Here is a 16305-nt window from a genome sequence, read left to right as displayed (position 1 = left end):
GAATCCTCAGGCAGTTTCTACTGATGTTTAAGCTTTTCTTCTGCTCTATAGTTCCTCCTTTCTCATTTTTATTTTTTTTTTGACTGCTCTGTTTATAATTCAATTCAATTCAATACAGACCTGAGGTGTAAATTTTCACTTTACATTATAGATGCTGAACAGAGGCCACCCAGCAAAAAAATAGTTGTGGAAGCCGTCCCTGCTGTCCATCACGAGGTGGAGTCACTACAGCACATGTGCACTCATCTCAAGTGAGTAAAAGGGGGCGCTTACCTCCTACTTCATGATTTTTTTTGGCAATTCTTTATTGAATGTCTGGCCATCGGAAAGTCATTCTTCTCATCTGAGAGGCAGCGATGACCCCAGGCCTGAATTTTAGAAAGTGAATTTTGATCAGTGCCAGTGTGTTTGGCAGTCTGTAGTGAATTATTATAAGCCAGGCTGCCAAATCATGTTGTACTGACTGCAAGGACTGTTTGGCGGTGTGTAACGTGTAGCATTTTTCTCCAAGTGATAAAATGTTATGTCTCAGATTAATTTGGCATATCACAGCTCTCCTTTGCTAGAAATCTGGTGTCTGTCAAGGAAACTTGATGATGAATAATGCACCAATTTACAAACCTTCAGGATCATAAGGACATTAATAATTTGTGGAGTATCATTTAATAATTTAAAGAGAAACATCTTTTGGTCTAATCATGGCCTAAGTGAACCATGTGTACTATAAAATTGTGTAATTACATCTCTTTAAATTGGCTGCTTTCAAATCATTGTATGGAATATAAAGTGATTGGCAGTACCTTGAACCTAATGGGTTACAGTGTTATAAAACTGAAAAATAAAAAAGAACACTTGTTTCTCTGAGATGCCCGTGAATATTTTTTCTTTAAGTAGATTTTATGGTTTGTGCACGTTCTAAATGAGTTCATGAATCATGAAATATATGGATGATAAGAAATGTGCCCTTCTCCCTTATGCAGTTCACCTATTTTCTTAACTCAGTTGTCGATCACAGATCACACTGCTGTCCAAACTTACTCTTACTTATGTCACCACAGTTTAGAATTGTCAATCAGTCTGAAAGCTCGTGGAATCAGCCTGTCAAATATGACATGAACATGATGACACAATGCCAACTTCACACAGTAGAAATTGTGCCAGGATTGAGAGCTTGGCAAGCCACAAAGTGAAAACATGCTGTCAGAAAAGGTTTGCAGATGTGTTTAAAAAAATTAAAAACTAGGTTTTGATTTATTAAAAATTAAAAACTGAAATCTCATATAAATATTCAGACCCTTAATTCTGTACTTTATAGAAGCCTCTTTGGCAGCAATTCCAAATTCTAGGTCTTCTTCGTTCAAGTCTACAAGCTTTGCACACCTTGATTTGGGCAGTTTATTGAATTTTTCCTGGCAGATCCTCTCAAGCTTCGTTAGATAGGAGAGGAAGAGTCTGCAAACTGCTATCTTCAGGTCTTTCCACAGATGTTCTGTGGGGTGTAAGTGGCAATCGGAAGGTTGCCGGTTCGAATCCCGTAAAATGCCAAAAGGGACTCTGCTCTGTTGGGCCCTTAAGCAAGGCCCTTAACCTGCAATTGCTAAGCGCTTTGAGTAGTGAGAAAAGCGCTATATAAATGCAAAAAATTATTATTATCCATCCATCCATCCATTTTCCAACCCGCTGAATCCGAACACAGGGTCACGGGGGTCTGCTGGAGCCAATCCCAGCCAACACAGGGCACAAGGCAGGAAACAATCCTATTATTATTCTTATTATTGACCTGAAGACACTCCAGCAATGACTTGGCTGTATTCCTTGGGTCATTCAACCCAGTCTCTGGAGCAGGTTTTACAGAAGGACCTCTCTGTATTTGGCTGCATTCATCCTTTCTTCTACCCCTCTCTCCATGCCACTTTGTTGCTGCCACCACCATGTGTCACCGTAGGGATGGTGCAGTATTAGGCAAGTGATAAGCAGTGCCTGGCCTTCTCCAGACATAGTGCTTGGAGTTCTGCCCAAAGAGTTCAATTTTTGGCCCATCAGACCAGAGAATGTTTGTCCTCATGCTCTCTGAGTCTTTTAAATCCCATTTGGGTGCCATATCCCTTTTACTCAAGAGTACCTTCTGTCTAGCCATAAATGTCTGGCTGATGGAGTGCTGCTGAGATTGTCATCCTTGTGACAGGGTCTCCCATTTCAGCAGAAGACTTTTGTTAGAATGACCATTGGGGTTTTGGTCATCTTCCTAATCAGAACTTCTTCTTGCCCAGTTATTGAATTTAGCTCTAAGAAGAGGCCTGGTGGTTCCAGACTTCTTTCATTTCACAATTATTGAGGCCGCTGTGCTCCTTGGAACACGCAAAGCTTTCCAGATGGTTTTGTACCCTTGCCCTGATCTGTGCCTCACCATAATTTGATGTCTACAGAGAGTTCCTTGGATTGGCTTTTGTCTTGACATGCAGTATGTGTTGTATGATCTTCTTTACACAGGTATGTGTGTGCCTTTCTAAGTGATGTCCAGTCAATTCAGTTTGCCACAGGTAGGCTTCAGTCAAAACACATCTCAAGGATACATTAAATAAACGAATTCAATGTAAGACGCAATACAGTGTGCAGAAAGTGAAGAGGTCTGATTACTTTCTAAATCCAGTGTAACTCTAATGGTGCTTGTGCTTGTTTCATTTATAGGGAAGAGTTAGCTCGGTCGCAACAGCAGAGCCTTTTACTGGAAGACACCATTGCATGTCTTAAAAGAGATTTGGCTGGCGCCACAGCCAGGCTGTCAGATGTCACAGGTAAGCTTTGTCATTATGTCATATCTTTTCAGTGCAATTGTTCTAACCCTGAATGAAAACTGGTCAAAAATCCTAATTTCTGATTTTTTTTTAAAACATTTCCATACATGGAAATGTCAGTCATTGTCTGACCCTCTTAGTCCTGAATAGGGTCACAGGGGGTGCTGGAGACCACCCCAGCCAGAAGAGGGCGCAAGGCAGGAACAAACCCTGGACAGGGTCCATTGCAGGGCTAACAGACACACACACACACACTCTACGGCCAATTTGGTACTGAAATAATTATTATAACATTTTAAAGCATTTCAAAACATAATACAGTGAACCCTCGTTTATCACGGTTAATCCGTTCCAGACTCTACCGTGATAAATGAATTTTCGCGAAGTAGGATTCTTTATTTATAAATCGAATATTTTCGCAGTTAGAGTATAGAAAACCTGTTTACGACTCTAAATAGAGTTCTGACATTTAATCATATTAATACACATGTGTTGGGATAAAAAATAACTTTGAAGTTATGTTGTAAGGACTTTGTGCAGTTGGACTTTTTATTTTTTTTTTACTAGGTGGATTCGCCCCCTTCCTCGCTTCGCTCGGCCTGCACTACGCACCAGCCACTTTGCATCTCTGCCGCTCGTGTATGTGGATTTCACTTTCACCATAAAACAAATCTTTTAATTCTCATGGATACGCCTCTTCATTGGGAAGAAACACTACTTTTCCCTGATGGCAACACGAATTAGACAATCTACAAGTCTCCGACTTAAAGTTTAAATCTGAACAATATATTCAATCTCTTTTCACTGTTCCGTTATTTCACCGAGTAATATTTCCGTTTGTTTTCGCTAATGCGATCTTTACTATCACTTTTTTGAGACTTTCAAATTTTAGTACTTTCATTATCTCTAACCTGCTCTGCATATGTATTGCGCCAACGTTTTTGAACCTCTTTATGATGTTCTACTTTGTCATCTACTCTCTTTTATTGCCGGCCCCGGGCATGGTTAAATCTCTTGGCACAAAGTCTTGTCTCACAGGACTTGAAAGTATCTCCCTTAAAAATTCTTGTCTCATCCCAGGATATTTTATATAATAGAGAGACTATAACAATGCATAACTGTAAAGGGTCAGAGAATGTAAGAGAATGAACACTATAAGACACTGTAGTAACACATTTTGTGAATTTCTAAACTCATATGAGGTCACTGAAACATTAGATGTACAGACGTGGACAGATGTGTTGGTCCCCTTTTAGCTCATTTGTATGCCTGCTGAAAGGTGATGACATGAAGCGATTTCCCCCTGTGTACCTTCATACCTTTGAAGTCTCATCGAGTGAAGCAAAGCAAGTGTGAAAAGAGATCAAGTAGTGCTTACTCTGCAATGTTATTCTAAAATGGCCTGGACTCGCTTGTTGGTACCCTTAGAAAAGATCCTAAATAATTGGATTCCAATGATTTTTCAAACTACCTGTTTTCTTTATTTAGTGTCACACATTTCTCCAATTGTGCAATCAGTCATTTGGCTGATTTTAATGGAGAAAAGTCATCACTGAGCTGTTTGTTATCATCACACTGAGCACGGACCAGAGAAAGCAAAGGAGAAAGTCGTCTGAGGAGAAAGAAAACGATAGGCAAACATGTTAAAGGCAAAGGCTAGAAGACCATCTCGAAGCAGCTTGATGTTCCTGTGGCAACAGTTGCAAATATCATTAAGAAGTTTAAGGTCCATGGGACTGCAGCCAACCTTCCTGGATGTGGCCAAAAGAGGAAAATTGACCCCAGAATGGGCAGAAGGACAGTGAGAATGGTATCCAAAAAGCCAAGGACAACTTCCAAAGAGATACAAGCTGAACTCCAAGGTCAAGGTCCATGAGTGTCTGATCACACCATCCAGGAGGACTCCATTGTTGAAAGAAAAACATAAAAAAACAGACTGGAATTTGTTAAATTGCCTATTGACAAGCCACAATGCTTCTGGGAGAATGTCCTTTGGACAGATGAGACAGAACTGGAGCTTTTTTGGCAAGTCACATCAGTTCTATGTTCACAGATGAAATAATAAAGCTTTCAAAGAAAAGAACACCAAACCTTCTGTGAAACATGGAGGGGGCTCAGTTTTGTTTTCGGGCTGCTTTGCTGCGTCTGGCACAGGGTGCCTTGAGTCTGTGCAAAGAACAATGAAATCTCAAGACATTCAAGACAATGTGGAGCAAAATGTACTGCCCAGTGTCAGAAAGCTCTGTCTCAGTCTCAAGTCATGGATCCTCCAACAGGATAATGAGCCAAAACACACAGCTACAAGCAAACAAGAATGGCTAAGAACAAAACACTGGACTGTTCTGAAGTGGCTTTCTGACTTGAATCCTATCATTCATTTGTGGAAAGAATGGAAACATGCAGTCTGGAGAAGACCCCCTTTAAACCTCACATAGCTAGAGCAGTTTGCTCAGGAAGAGTGGGCCAAACTACCTGTGGACAGCTGCAGAAGTCTCATGATGAGCTCCAGGAATCACTTGTTTGCAGTAATGGCCTCTAAAGGTTGTGCAGCAAAATATTAGGTTAAGGGTCCCATCATTTGTGTCCATGCCATTTTCATTTGTGTTATTATTTGAAATATTCTGCTGAATGAAAACACTAAAGCAAAGTCTGTTTTTTGTTGCGGAAATAAACAATGATGGGTGCAAACTGCTTTTGTCAGTTGCAAGCTATTTCAGAGACAATTGTTGGTTCTTTTGTACATGGGTTAGTTTAGCTATGCAAGCTACAAGACAGTTTCTGAGAATTTTCAAGAAGAACATTCACTGCAGTGAACATTGAAGCAACAGCGTTTTATTAATATAATTTAGTCCTTTTTTTAGTTTTGGTATCCTGGTGAAGTGGACATCTGTAAATAATCATAGCAAGGCAGGAGTTTGTCACAGATAGTCTAAGTGAGTTGTAGAATATTCAATATGATGTTTGAGCTGATGTTCGACAGGGAGCATCCAGTCCAAGTTCAAGTTTATTGTCATATGAACAGAGTATGGTGCGATTTTTACTTGCATAAACTCATGAGACAGTGAGATACACAGAGCTAAACGGGTACAGGCCGAGTTTTACATTACTTTAAAAGCACAAGTGCTTTCCACTGCATGTTGTTTTTGCTACAGTAAACTGTGTTTATCTAATCTCCTTCCTGTGTCTCATGTACTGTGTACGGTGACGTTGTTATTTACATGTCTAACTAATATACAACACCTCTCCACACTCTTGAATCATGATCAGCTATTGTTATTAATCGAACGAGGAGCTCACCTTGAAACTTTCGGAATCTTCCTTTCTGAAAAGTAAGCAAGCAGTTAGCAGAACCTTTTGGCAAGTGCAGATTTGCAGTGTTCCACCAGGTGGAGATGTTATTAAAGAAACTAATTTATTCAAAACAAATTGATATTTGTCCACTTACACTACCAACATTCACTCACGGTTGTGTGTTTGATTTTGCTTTACATTTTAAAGTAATATTAACAGTGCACACACTAATACAGTCTGTATAATAAAGTATCTATCTATCTATCTATCTATCTATCTATCTATCTATCTATCTATCTATCTATCTATCTATCTATCTATCTATCTATCTATCTAAAATGTGTTCACATTTAAATGTTCTACCACTTTGATTCCCAGTGGATTTAATTGCACTTGTTAGACACTGATAAAAAAGACTCTTTATTGCCAAAGTGGAAACAGATTTTTGCAACGTGGCCTAAATTACACTCTAAAAAGAGAAAAAGGGCTCTTTTTGATTTAAGGTAATTTTAGTAGTTGTAATGAACTATATTAATGTTTGTTCAACTAACCCTAATTTTTTGCTTTACTTCAAATTGAAAAACCTTGCTGTCGCTTAATGTAAGTTCTTCTGTTTAGTCTAAAGCAAAAAATTGCTTTGGAGACCTTGCCGGCTCCGACCCCTGTGATGTCACGTCCGGGCTCGCACCAATGGCAGAAGACCTACATGAGCCCGACCCCTTTGACTTCACTTCCTGTCTCCCCCTTTAAAAGCTTCCACCTTTTCCCTATTCCCTCAGTTCTGTTTGGACTCGGTTTTCTGCACATCAGTTCTGTATTATTTTGAAAAGCAACTTTGCAGCCAGGAAACCAAATTATACGGGTGGCTGCCCCAAATCTTTATATGACTCTGCCTCGAGTTTGTGACTGTATATATAGAATTTAAATAAGTTGGCATTACAGTGAATACAATAATGGACAAAATTTTAATTTGAGTTCATCCATCCATTATCCAACCCGCTATATCCTAACTACAGAGTGACAGGGGTCTGCTAGAGCCAATCCCAGACAACACAGGGTGCAAGGCAGGAAACAAACCCCGGGCAGAGCGCCAGCCCACCGCAGTTAATTTGACTTTTTAAAGAAATTTGGTTTGAGCTAAATACATTTTTTGCTTTTATTCAAGTTTTTGAAAAGGTTAAAACAAACTCAAATGAATTAAGTTTACTCAAATACTTTTTAAAATTTGAAAGAAATCAATTAAATTGCTTGTTACCTTGTGAAGTAATTTATTTAGGTTGATCCAACAAAACATTTTTTACAGTGTAATTACAAATTTTTAACACACATATTTGATCCCCTTCAAGTCAATATTTAGTAGATGCACGTATGGCAGCCATGACAGCCTTGTCTGTGGAAAGGGCTCCCCTCTGTCAGGTTTGCACATCTGGACGCTGCTGTTTTTTCATAGTTTTATATGCCAGGCTGCTCAACTTCTCTCAGGTTGCATGGAGATCACAAGTGATCAGACTTTGACAAGTTCTCAGTTGGGTTACGATCTGGACTCTGACTCGGCCACTCAAAGACATTAAGATTGTTGTTTTGAAGCCATTCCTGTGAAGCTTTTCGCTTTATGGCTGCGGTTGATGTCCTGCCTGAAACCAAATGTTCTCCCAAGGCATCAGGTTTTCCTCCAGGATTTCTTTGTATTTTGCTGCTTTCATCTGATGGTCTAAAAGCTCCACTTTAGTCTGATCAGACCACGGGACCTTGTTTCAGCTGACTTCACAGTCTCCCATGTGCCTTAATAATACTATTTGTTAAATATGAATTCTGGTGTTATTTTTGATAGAAACCTTGAGCTACTGAAACATGTGCAAGGAATCCTTGGCTGCACACCACAGTTCCTCAGAAAGTTGTCAAGGTTCCTGTTCAAATCTTGTAGGGCTTCTTGTTCCCTACTCCAGTTACACTATATGATGATAACTGTTTCCTATTTTGTATACAGAATTACATGCCTTTGTCTCAGGTTGTGACATTAGAACATTAGAACAATCGAAACGAGAACAGGCCATTGAGCCCAACAAAGCTTGCCAGTTCTATCCACTTATTTCCTCTAAAAAAACATTAAGTCCCTAAAGTCCTACTGTCTACCACACTACTTTAAAGCTTATTCCAACTGTTTATGGTTCTCTGTGTGAAGAACATTATGACTCTTTGACATTTCTAAAGTGAAGTTTAATGAAAAGACATCATTAAATGAAAAATGAAATCCTTATCGGAGATACCTGCCATTGAACAGATAGAAATGTTTCTTTCTTTTCAACAACCTTTTGTTTAAATGAAAGACATGTATTTACTGTCTGTCTTCTCTTGAGGTAAATTATTGTAATGCTGTTTATGTAAAACCAGGCCTCTGCTTTATTTTCTCTTGAAAAATCTCAGATTTCGTTACAGTATTGTTACAACTGAAAATGAATCCCATATTTAAAAAAAAAAATGTAAAGTACAATGTATAAATACCAAATGGCACTACCCTGTTGTCCATGCTTGGCACTAGAAGGTGCCCGTCACCATATGAGCATGGTTGATGGGTGTGGCAGGCCACGGAGAGAGCTTTATACTCAGGCAAGTGACTCAGCTTGTGGTCAGTTTACCCAGGAAGCTGTGGAGTGAAGACTGTAGACACTGTAGGCTGCTTAAGAGCTAACAAGGAACAGCCTGCCAGCTTTGATTTGCTACTTAAGGGCCAGGAAATGGAGTGACCCTGAAACCCCAATCTGGAGACAGGGGAGCCCCCAGATGGCCTAGGATTGCAAGACTTGGCTTATGACAGGAGCATACATACTTGCTTTTTGGGTGTAACTTGTACATGAAAGTGGTGTTGTTTTGTACAACATCAGCTTCCTAAACCTTTGAGATGGGGCAGTCAGACCACCGTGGTGGGTCAGGTTGCCACAATATTAATAAAACAGTGTGAAGTGACTGTATATTTTGTATACATACATGAAAATGTTATGAATCTGAAATTTCTTTTAAAAAGCATGCACTAAGCACTTGGAATTAAATGTCATCTTATCTACCATGGGATCAACAGTAGCAGCTGTGACATCCTTCAATGTGTCACACCCAGAAACAGTAGAGATTATTTTTATTTTAAATATTTTCAGATGAAGAAAATGTCTGACGACGGTTAAAGAAGGTATTTACAAAATCACAGGGCACACAATATTACAGCATAAAGCACTCTGTGCCTCTTAGTCTTACTTTAGAGGTTGAGATTGTTTCCTTAACATGTGGAATAGCTGGTCCCAATCTTCCCACCAGTGGGCCTTCCTCCTTTCTCTTTGTGAAGCAACTCTGTCTTAGGTTTAGGGTCAAACCAAGAATGTCTTTTGTCAGTCTGTGTTTGCATTGAATGAATCAGGCCCCCACAGTGCTGTTTTGATGCTTGTTCTGTGTTGCATTCAGCAGAGTCCATAGGTCCTCCTAACTTCCACCAACACTGTGCATCCCAGCTGAACCCAGAAGGACTATGAGACAACCACTAGTATATTAACCTTAGCTAAGTGTCTCCAGAAGGACGATTAGACTTCCTCCAGTGTATTAACCTTGGCCAAGGAGACTTTGACTGTGAGACTACCTTCTGTATATTAACCTTAGCTAAGTGTCTCCAGAAAGACTATGAGACTACCTCCAATATATTAACTTTAGCTAGGTGTCTCGAGAAATATGATGAGACTACCACTAGGATATTAACATTAGCTTAGTGTTTCCAGAAGGACTATGAGACTACTATCAGTTTATTAACCTTGGCCAAGAAGACTATGACTGTGACACTACCTTCTGTATACTAACCTTAGCTAAGTGTCTCCAGAAAGACTATGAGACTACCTGCAATATATTAACTTTAGCTAGGTGTCTCCAGAAATATGATGAGACTACCACTAGGGTATTAACGTTAACTTAGTGTCTCCAGAAGGACTTTGAGACTACCATCAGTATATTAACATTAGCTAGGTGTCTCCAGAAGGACGATGAGACTTCTCCAGTATATTAACCTTGGCAAAGGAGACTTTGACTGAGAGACTACCTCCAGTATATTAAACTTAGCCAAGTGTCTCCAGGACAATTACATCCATATTGCAACTGTCTTTTGGTTTCTTCTGGATTTCTGTTCTCAGTGTCGTTTTTCATTAAATATTACCTTGATCTGGCATTTCCTCTGTCATGTGCCCAACTATTTCCCTTTCTTCTTTGGGTATTTATCGGAAGGGATCCAGCATGCAGTGTTTTTAAAATTGTTGATTTTTTTAACTGTTTTGTCATGTATTTATTATTTGCATAGGTCATAGCAGAAGTGCTAAATTCTTTATTTACCGATGGAGAGCCTCTGCTGCCTTTAGTCTAATACAGCCAGGCAAAGCAGTGAAGTAGATCGCAGGTCTCTCTACCAGTAGTAGTTGATCTACCAGGATGTCTGAACTTAAAATCCATTGCAAGTGACCTTTTACATTGTTAAATATGCTCAGAGAGTGATGTACAAGGGTAAATCACAAAGTCGATGTATGAGGGTAAATCACAAAGTAAAGGCAGTTTGAAAATTACACAGTAACCATAATGAATAGAAGCTGACACTGTACAACACATTCTTGGTGGCTTATGGATAGTCTGAACATGCACAATGCAGCACTCTGCCATTAGTCTAGTTGAAGCCAAGGTCAAATGAACATGGATGCTTCACTGCAGGATTGCACCAATGAACAACACACCATAGTGAGATTACTTTAGGCAGCGGGAGTGAAACCTGCTGAAATTCTCTGCAGGATGTTGTCTTGTGTAGATAAGTAAGCTGTTTGGGTATCCATCTTGCTCCATCTTTATGGTCTTCCAAGTTATCAGCAACAGTTTTTCATTCTCTGATGAAGGCATTCGCCATGTCGATGTGGGCTTGTGTTTGCGATGTTGATGGTTGACCAGATTGAGCTTTGCTGGTTACACTTGATCTTTCCACTTTAAATCTTTGTACTCATTTATAAACTCTTCATTGAGTCATGCTGTTTTCTCTTCTGAAGTGAGCCAGCATACATCAGTAAATTTCAGCAGGTTTCTGTCCATCTGCCCAAAGAAATTTCAAAATGGTGCATTGTTCAACAATGGTGCAATCCCTCAGCGGAGTGTCCATGTTTCTTTGACCTTGGCTTCATGTAGATCAGTGTTTCCCAACCTCAGTCTAACAAGTGCCCCCGCTGTGGCTGCAGGCTTTTGTTCCAACCAGCTTCTGTTTTTAATTGGACTCCTGGGCTAATTAAGTGATATGTTATTTCCCAAGTTTTGTGTTTTGGAAACAATATAGAAATATATATAATATATATATACAGTATATGTATATATATTAAAATGTACCAAACAGTTATAAGGGAATAATGTATTTTTTTTCTTTTTAACAATATTTTCATCTTGATTTTCATTTTACTTTTCTAGGTGTTCTAATTGTTTAGTTAATCCATTATTTACTAATTAGTGGGTCTGATTGCAAAAGTTCTTGCAGCCTTTGATTATTCAGTGTTGTTTGCCAGCATGTCTGCGCTGCTCATTTTTAGTTGTCATTAATAAGATACAACGAAGGGGAAAAAGGGCAAAATATTATGAAATCAACAAAAGAGAGTTAAGCATTTAAATCTCTAGCAAAAGCAGAAATATTTCTAAATGTCTTATAAATGTAAAAATCATGCTGCTGTGCTTTTCTGAATGTAGAATGTAAAATAAAAGAAAAATAATACCAGCTAATTAAATGAGAGCCCTGTTATCAGGTGTTGTCACTGATTTGGAATCTGGTTGGAACAAAAATCTGCAGCCACAGGGGGGCCACAGGACCAAGGTTGGGAAACACTGATCTAGACTAAGATGAGCTCTGCACTGTGCATGTTCACATTACCCATAAGCCATCCTGAACGTGTTGTGTTGTTCCAGCTTCTGTCCACTGGTTTCTGTGTAATTTTCAAATTGCCTTAACTTTTTTTAATTTACCCTCGTATGAAGATACCATAATAATGTTCAGTTATATTTCACTGATTGTTGAGAAGATTTTAAATATGAGTGACCAAGACTGATTTTAACTAAGATATAACTTGCAAAGCACATAGGATACTTAAGAAGTGATTTTCACTGTGAGTGGTACAGTATGTCGTTTCTTCTAAATCCTCAGTGATACCACAGCACTGTTGGGTATTCAGTAGCACCTCACTTATACAGTCGCTAAACCTCACCTACTCTTTTTAACTTTCTTTTTCATTCTTGTAGGTGAGCTCAGTGAGAAACAGAAACATGAACTGGAGAAAACCCGCGCCCTTGTGGTGGAGCAAAGGGCAGAAATGTCTTCACTCAGGCAAAAGCTGTCTATGATGTCTGATTTGGTAGAAAAAAAAGATGCAGAAATGAAACGAGTGAACAAAGAACTGAAGTGAGTAACACAAGCCAATTTGTTTTCAGGGGTGTAGAAGGGAACAGTTTTGTGTTTGGCGCTCCTTACAATAACTGCCACTAGACCAGGGCTGTCAAAGTAAATTCCTGGATGGCCAGGCTGACTGCCAGCTTTCATTCCTACCACTTTCTCCATTAACTACCAATTACAAATGCTAGTTGAACATGCTGTGCTGGTTTTAACTTGAAGTGGTCATGAGGACGCGAAGATTTACTCTGTCCAAAGACGATGATTTATGTATTTTATTTTGTGGACCCCAGGAACACACCCAACATTGACCTGACACCCACACACTCGCACACAGTGACACTGTTATTGGCACAATAAATAGATCATTAACAATGAAATATATGAATCAAATAAGCAAAAAATCGGGAGTGGTCTCCACTAGACTTTCTCGTATGCTCAGATATGGGGATGGATATTTGAGGAGTAAACCACACAACAGTGATTATATTTTTATATTATTTACATTAAAGAACCATCAACAACAAACCAAATCAAATTAATAATATATTGAACAATTATTATAAAAGTAATGTTGAGTAAATCGGACCCTGCAGCTGTATGAATAAATGGTAAAGTACCACTTCTGGTTAGCGGAAATATACCAAAAATTGATAGAAATCCATGTTTTGTACCTGATACTTGTATGAAAATTTGGTTGACCTAAGTGAAAGCGTACTCAGGTTATCGTGTTTAATACACACACACTCACACAGACATAAATCAAAAATGGTATTTTCGAACTCAGGGAGGTTCATCAAAATCTCAAAATGGAGTTTTTGGAGGATTCCAATACTTTTCCTATACTTTTACGAGAAAGTCAAGGAGGTCTAAAACGTTGAGATTCATCAAAATCACGACATTGAATTTTTGGAAGATTACAATACTTTCCCTATATTTTGTATAGGAGAAAGTAAAAAGAACACATAATATAACCAAAGCCACATACACAAAGGCCCTCCCTAGCTCCCCAACAGCGATAACAAATTACAACGCTAACAGCAAGCAATAAACACTGAAAACATTGTCCAAAAATAGCAGGTGTAGTTGATGATGGATATGTGATTGAAACACCCTGTGACCAGCTTTCTAAAAGCAATCTGAAGTTTTATCCTGCCAGGTTCCTGATTCGGTGTGGGGTTTGAAGTATTTTTGGAGCGCTCCCTCTGACAAACATGTGTCCAGTCAGTATGGACTCAACACAATCAGGCAGGCACAGGACTGCACATACGTCCAGACAGAAACTGTAATCCAAGGTGGTCAAGTCGCAATCCAATTGTGTGTATGAGGCGTATAAAAAACAGATGGATGTTTATGATCCTCCCACGTTTTTTTAGGTTCATTTTTAAAGGCCCTGTCTGCTCAGTCTTCTTCCCAGCAATAGCGTTATATCACCGGGGCTGCTGGGTGATATAGGACATTTTAAGTAGCGGTGTTACGTACTGACTTGCATTTTACTAGTTTCATGTCTTTTTTAACCAGCAGCCAAACAATAATGAGGCTAAAGGCAGGCCAAGAGACGACCAGGCCAGATTAGTTCACATTTGCGTTGGAGTCTTTCATTCAACAGTATCAATACAATATTTCAGTAGAAAAAAATAAAGGTCTGGAAAATACTCTGGTCTGTAAAGCATTTAGATGGTGATCTCAGAAGAAAGAAAATTAGTTTTGCAAATGACTGGTGTAGCAGAATGAGCGCTAAAGCCAGCCATAGAATTAAATAACGGGTTTCATTAACAACTAAATTAAGAGACCAGGAAAAGGAGTGAAAACCATGGCCCTCCAGACATGTGTGTGATTGCTAGGCTACTGCGTAAAAAAAAAAACAATTAAGAAAAGGATTTAAGATTAAGACAAAAGACATTTTAAATGTAGTAGAAGTAATTGGTTACTAATTAAAAAACAGATGGAATGAAAACCTGCCGCTGCTACAACCTCCCAGAATCTGAGTGTTTGACACGTCACTCTCTTGTGTTTACTTGTTTCTAAAAACAGGCCAGCTCTCCTTATCTTCTTATTTGATATTTAGAATTATTAAGGCTGTTTTAATTTACACTTGTGCTGTACGCAGCTGTGTCTTGGGATACGTGTGCACCCAGTATGGGAGGCTGAGCACCTCTTTGCTGTTTTTATGGCAGAGAAAGGAGATTAAAGCATCAAATGAGTTTGCTAATAGGAATGAGGCTGATTTATCTGAAACTATTAAACTCCCTTAAACTGGCAAAACTGACAATGTCAGCTTTTTAAAGGATTTTCTAGAAGTTAATACTTTATTTATACTTGCGTATATCAAGAGGTATTCTTCACAATGAGCCATGTCTAATGTATGCGTTGAATTTGTACCCAATATCCAGTTGCTAATCTTTTGTAATCCAGCTGTCCAAGTTGAAGATCCTCTTTTAGCTTTAGAGTGGTTGCATTTAACTATGTGTTTCAAGCTTTAATGTTCAACAAAATAGAGTCTAGTGGCAAATGAACTTCCAATTAGCTGCTTTTTCCAACTCTTTCCTAGTAGTGTGTAGTCCACATGGCAGCTGGAATCCATTAGACCAGGAACTGCACAGAATATATAAGGTGAGGCAGGTCAATGTTGATCCATGTCAATTCAAGAGTCTTCCACAGCTGACATAGTGGATGGTAGACCTCTGCTCTGAATTCTTTGGTGTTTATCATCCTACTGTTTAAAAGATTAGTCAGTCAGTCATTTTCCAACCCGCTATATCCTAACACAGGATCATGGAGGTCCGCTGGAGCCAATCCTAGCCAACACAGGGTGCAAGGCAGGAACAAAACCCGGGCAGGGCGCCAGCCCACCGCGGAGTTTAAAAGGTGGCCAGTGTAATTCATTTTCAAGTTCATGGAATCATTCTGGATTTTCCTAACAACCATCCATCCATCCATCCTCTTCCACTTATCCGAGATCGGGTCACGGGGTCAGCAGCTTGAGCAGAGATGCCCAGACTTCCCTCTCCCCGGCCACTTCTTCTAGCTCTTCCGGGAGAATCCCAAGGCGTTCCCAGGCCAGTCGAGAGACATAGTCCCTCCAGCGTGTCCTGGGTCTTCCCCGGGGCCTCCTCCCGGTTAGACGTGCCCGGAACACCTCACCAGGGAGGTGTCCAGGAGGCATCCTGATCAGATGCCCGAGCCACCTCATCTGACTCCTCTCGATGCGGAGGAGCAGCGGCTCTACTCTCAGCCCCTCCCGGATGACTGAGCTTCTCACCCTATCTTTAAGGGAAAGCCCAGAAGCTGGCTTTTCCTAACATTGCAGTCTAAAATATGTTACATTTGGGGGAAATTGCGGAAGCTCTTTAAATTAAAAAAATAAATAATTATACACAAACTTTGATCTGAACACACACCAGAATGTCTATAAAGCTTCCAACTTGGCAGTCCCAGTTCCAGTGAGGCATTGTGCAGACGTATTGCTGTTGGTATAAAGGAGCTCCCCCCCTTGTGTTTCTTGACACAGAGTTGCACTTATTTTTTACGATTCACCTGTCCCCCCAGGCCTAAATGTCAAGCTCCACCAATGAACTGTATCTTGTTAATCTAATGTTCATCTGTAGCATTTGGCTTAAACAGTGGCATCCAAAATGTACTGAACTGTCCTGTTGTCGATGAAATCCTCAGTCCTAACAACGTGAGCTTTCACAAAGGCCAGAGCCACATACAATAAATCCATATTCTCTGTCATCTGTGTGTGATAATTAGGAGGAAACCACTATCAGGACCTTTTACAGACTTCAA

At 39.6% G+C, this 16305-nt stretch overlaps 1 protein-coding gene across 1 annotated transcript in view; it reads left to right on the top strand.

Moving 5' to 3' along the window:
- fhad1 (forkhead-associated (FHA) phosphopeptide binding domain 1) overlaps positions 1 to 16305 on the top strand; it is a 120639-nt gene that overhangs the window by 64553 nt on the left and 39781 nt on the right. The window contains exons 20-22 of the mRNA XM_051931318.1: positions 152 to 251; positions 2689 to 2795; positions 12369 to 12528. Of these exons, the coding sequence (XP_051787278.1) occupies positions 152 to 251; positions 2689 to 2795; positions 12369 to 12528 (367 nt within the window). The remainder of the gene's footprint in view (positions 1 to 151; positions 252 to 2688; positions 2796 to 12368; positions 12529 to 16305) is intronic.

The sequence above is a fragment of the Erpetoichthys calabaricus genome, chromosome 8, assembly GCF_900747795.2.
Source record: "Erpetoichthys calabaricus chromosome 8, fErpCal1.3, whole genome shotgun sequence".
NCBI lineage: Eukaryota > Metazoa > Chordata > Cladistia > Polypteriformes > Polypteridae > Erpetoichthys > Erpetoichthys calabaricus.
The sequence above is the reverse complement of the archived record's forward strand: the minus strand, read 5'-3'. Positions and strand labels throughout refer to the sequence as shown.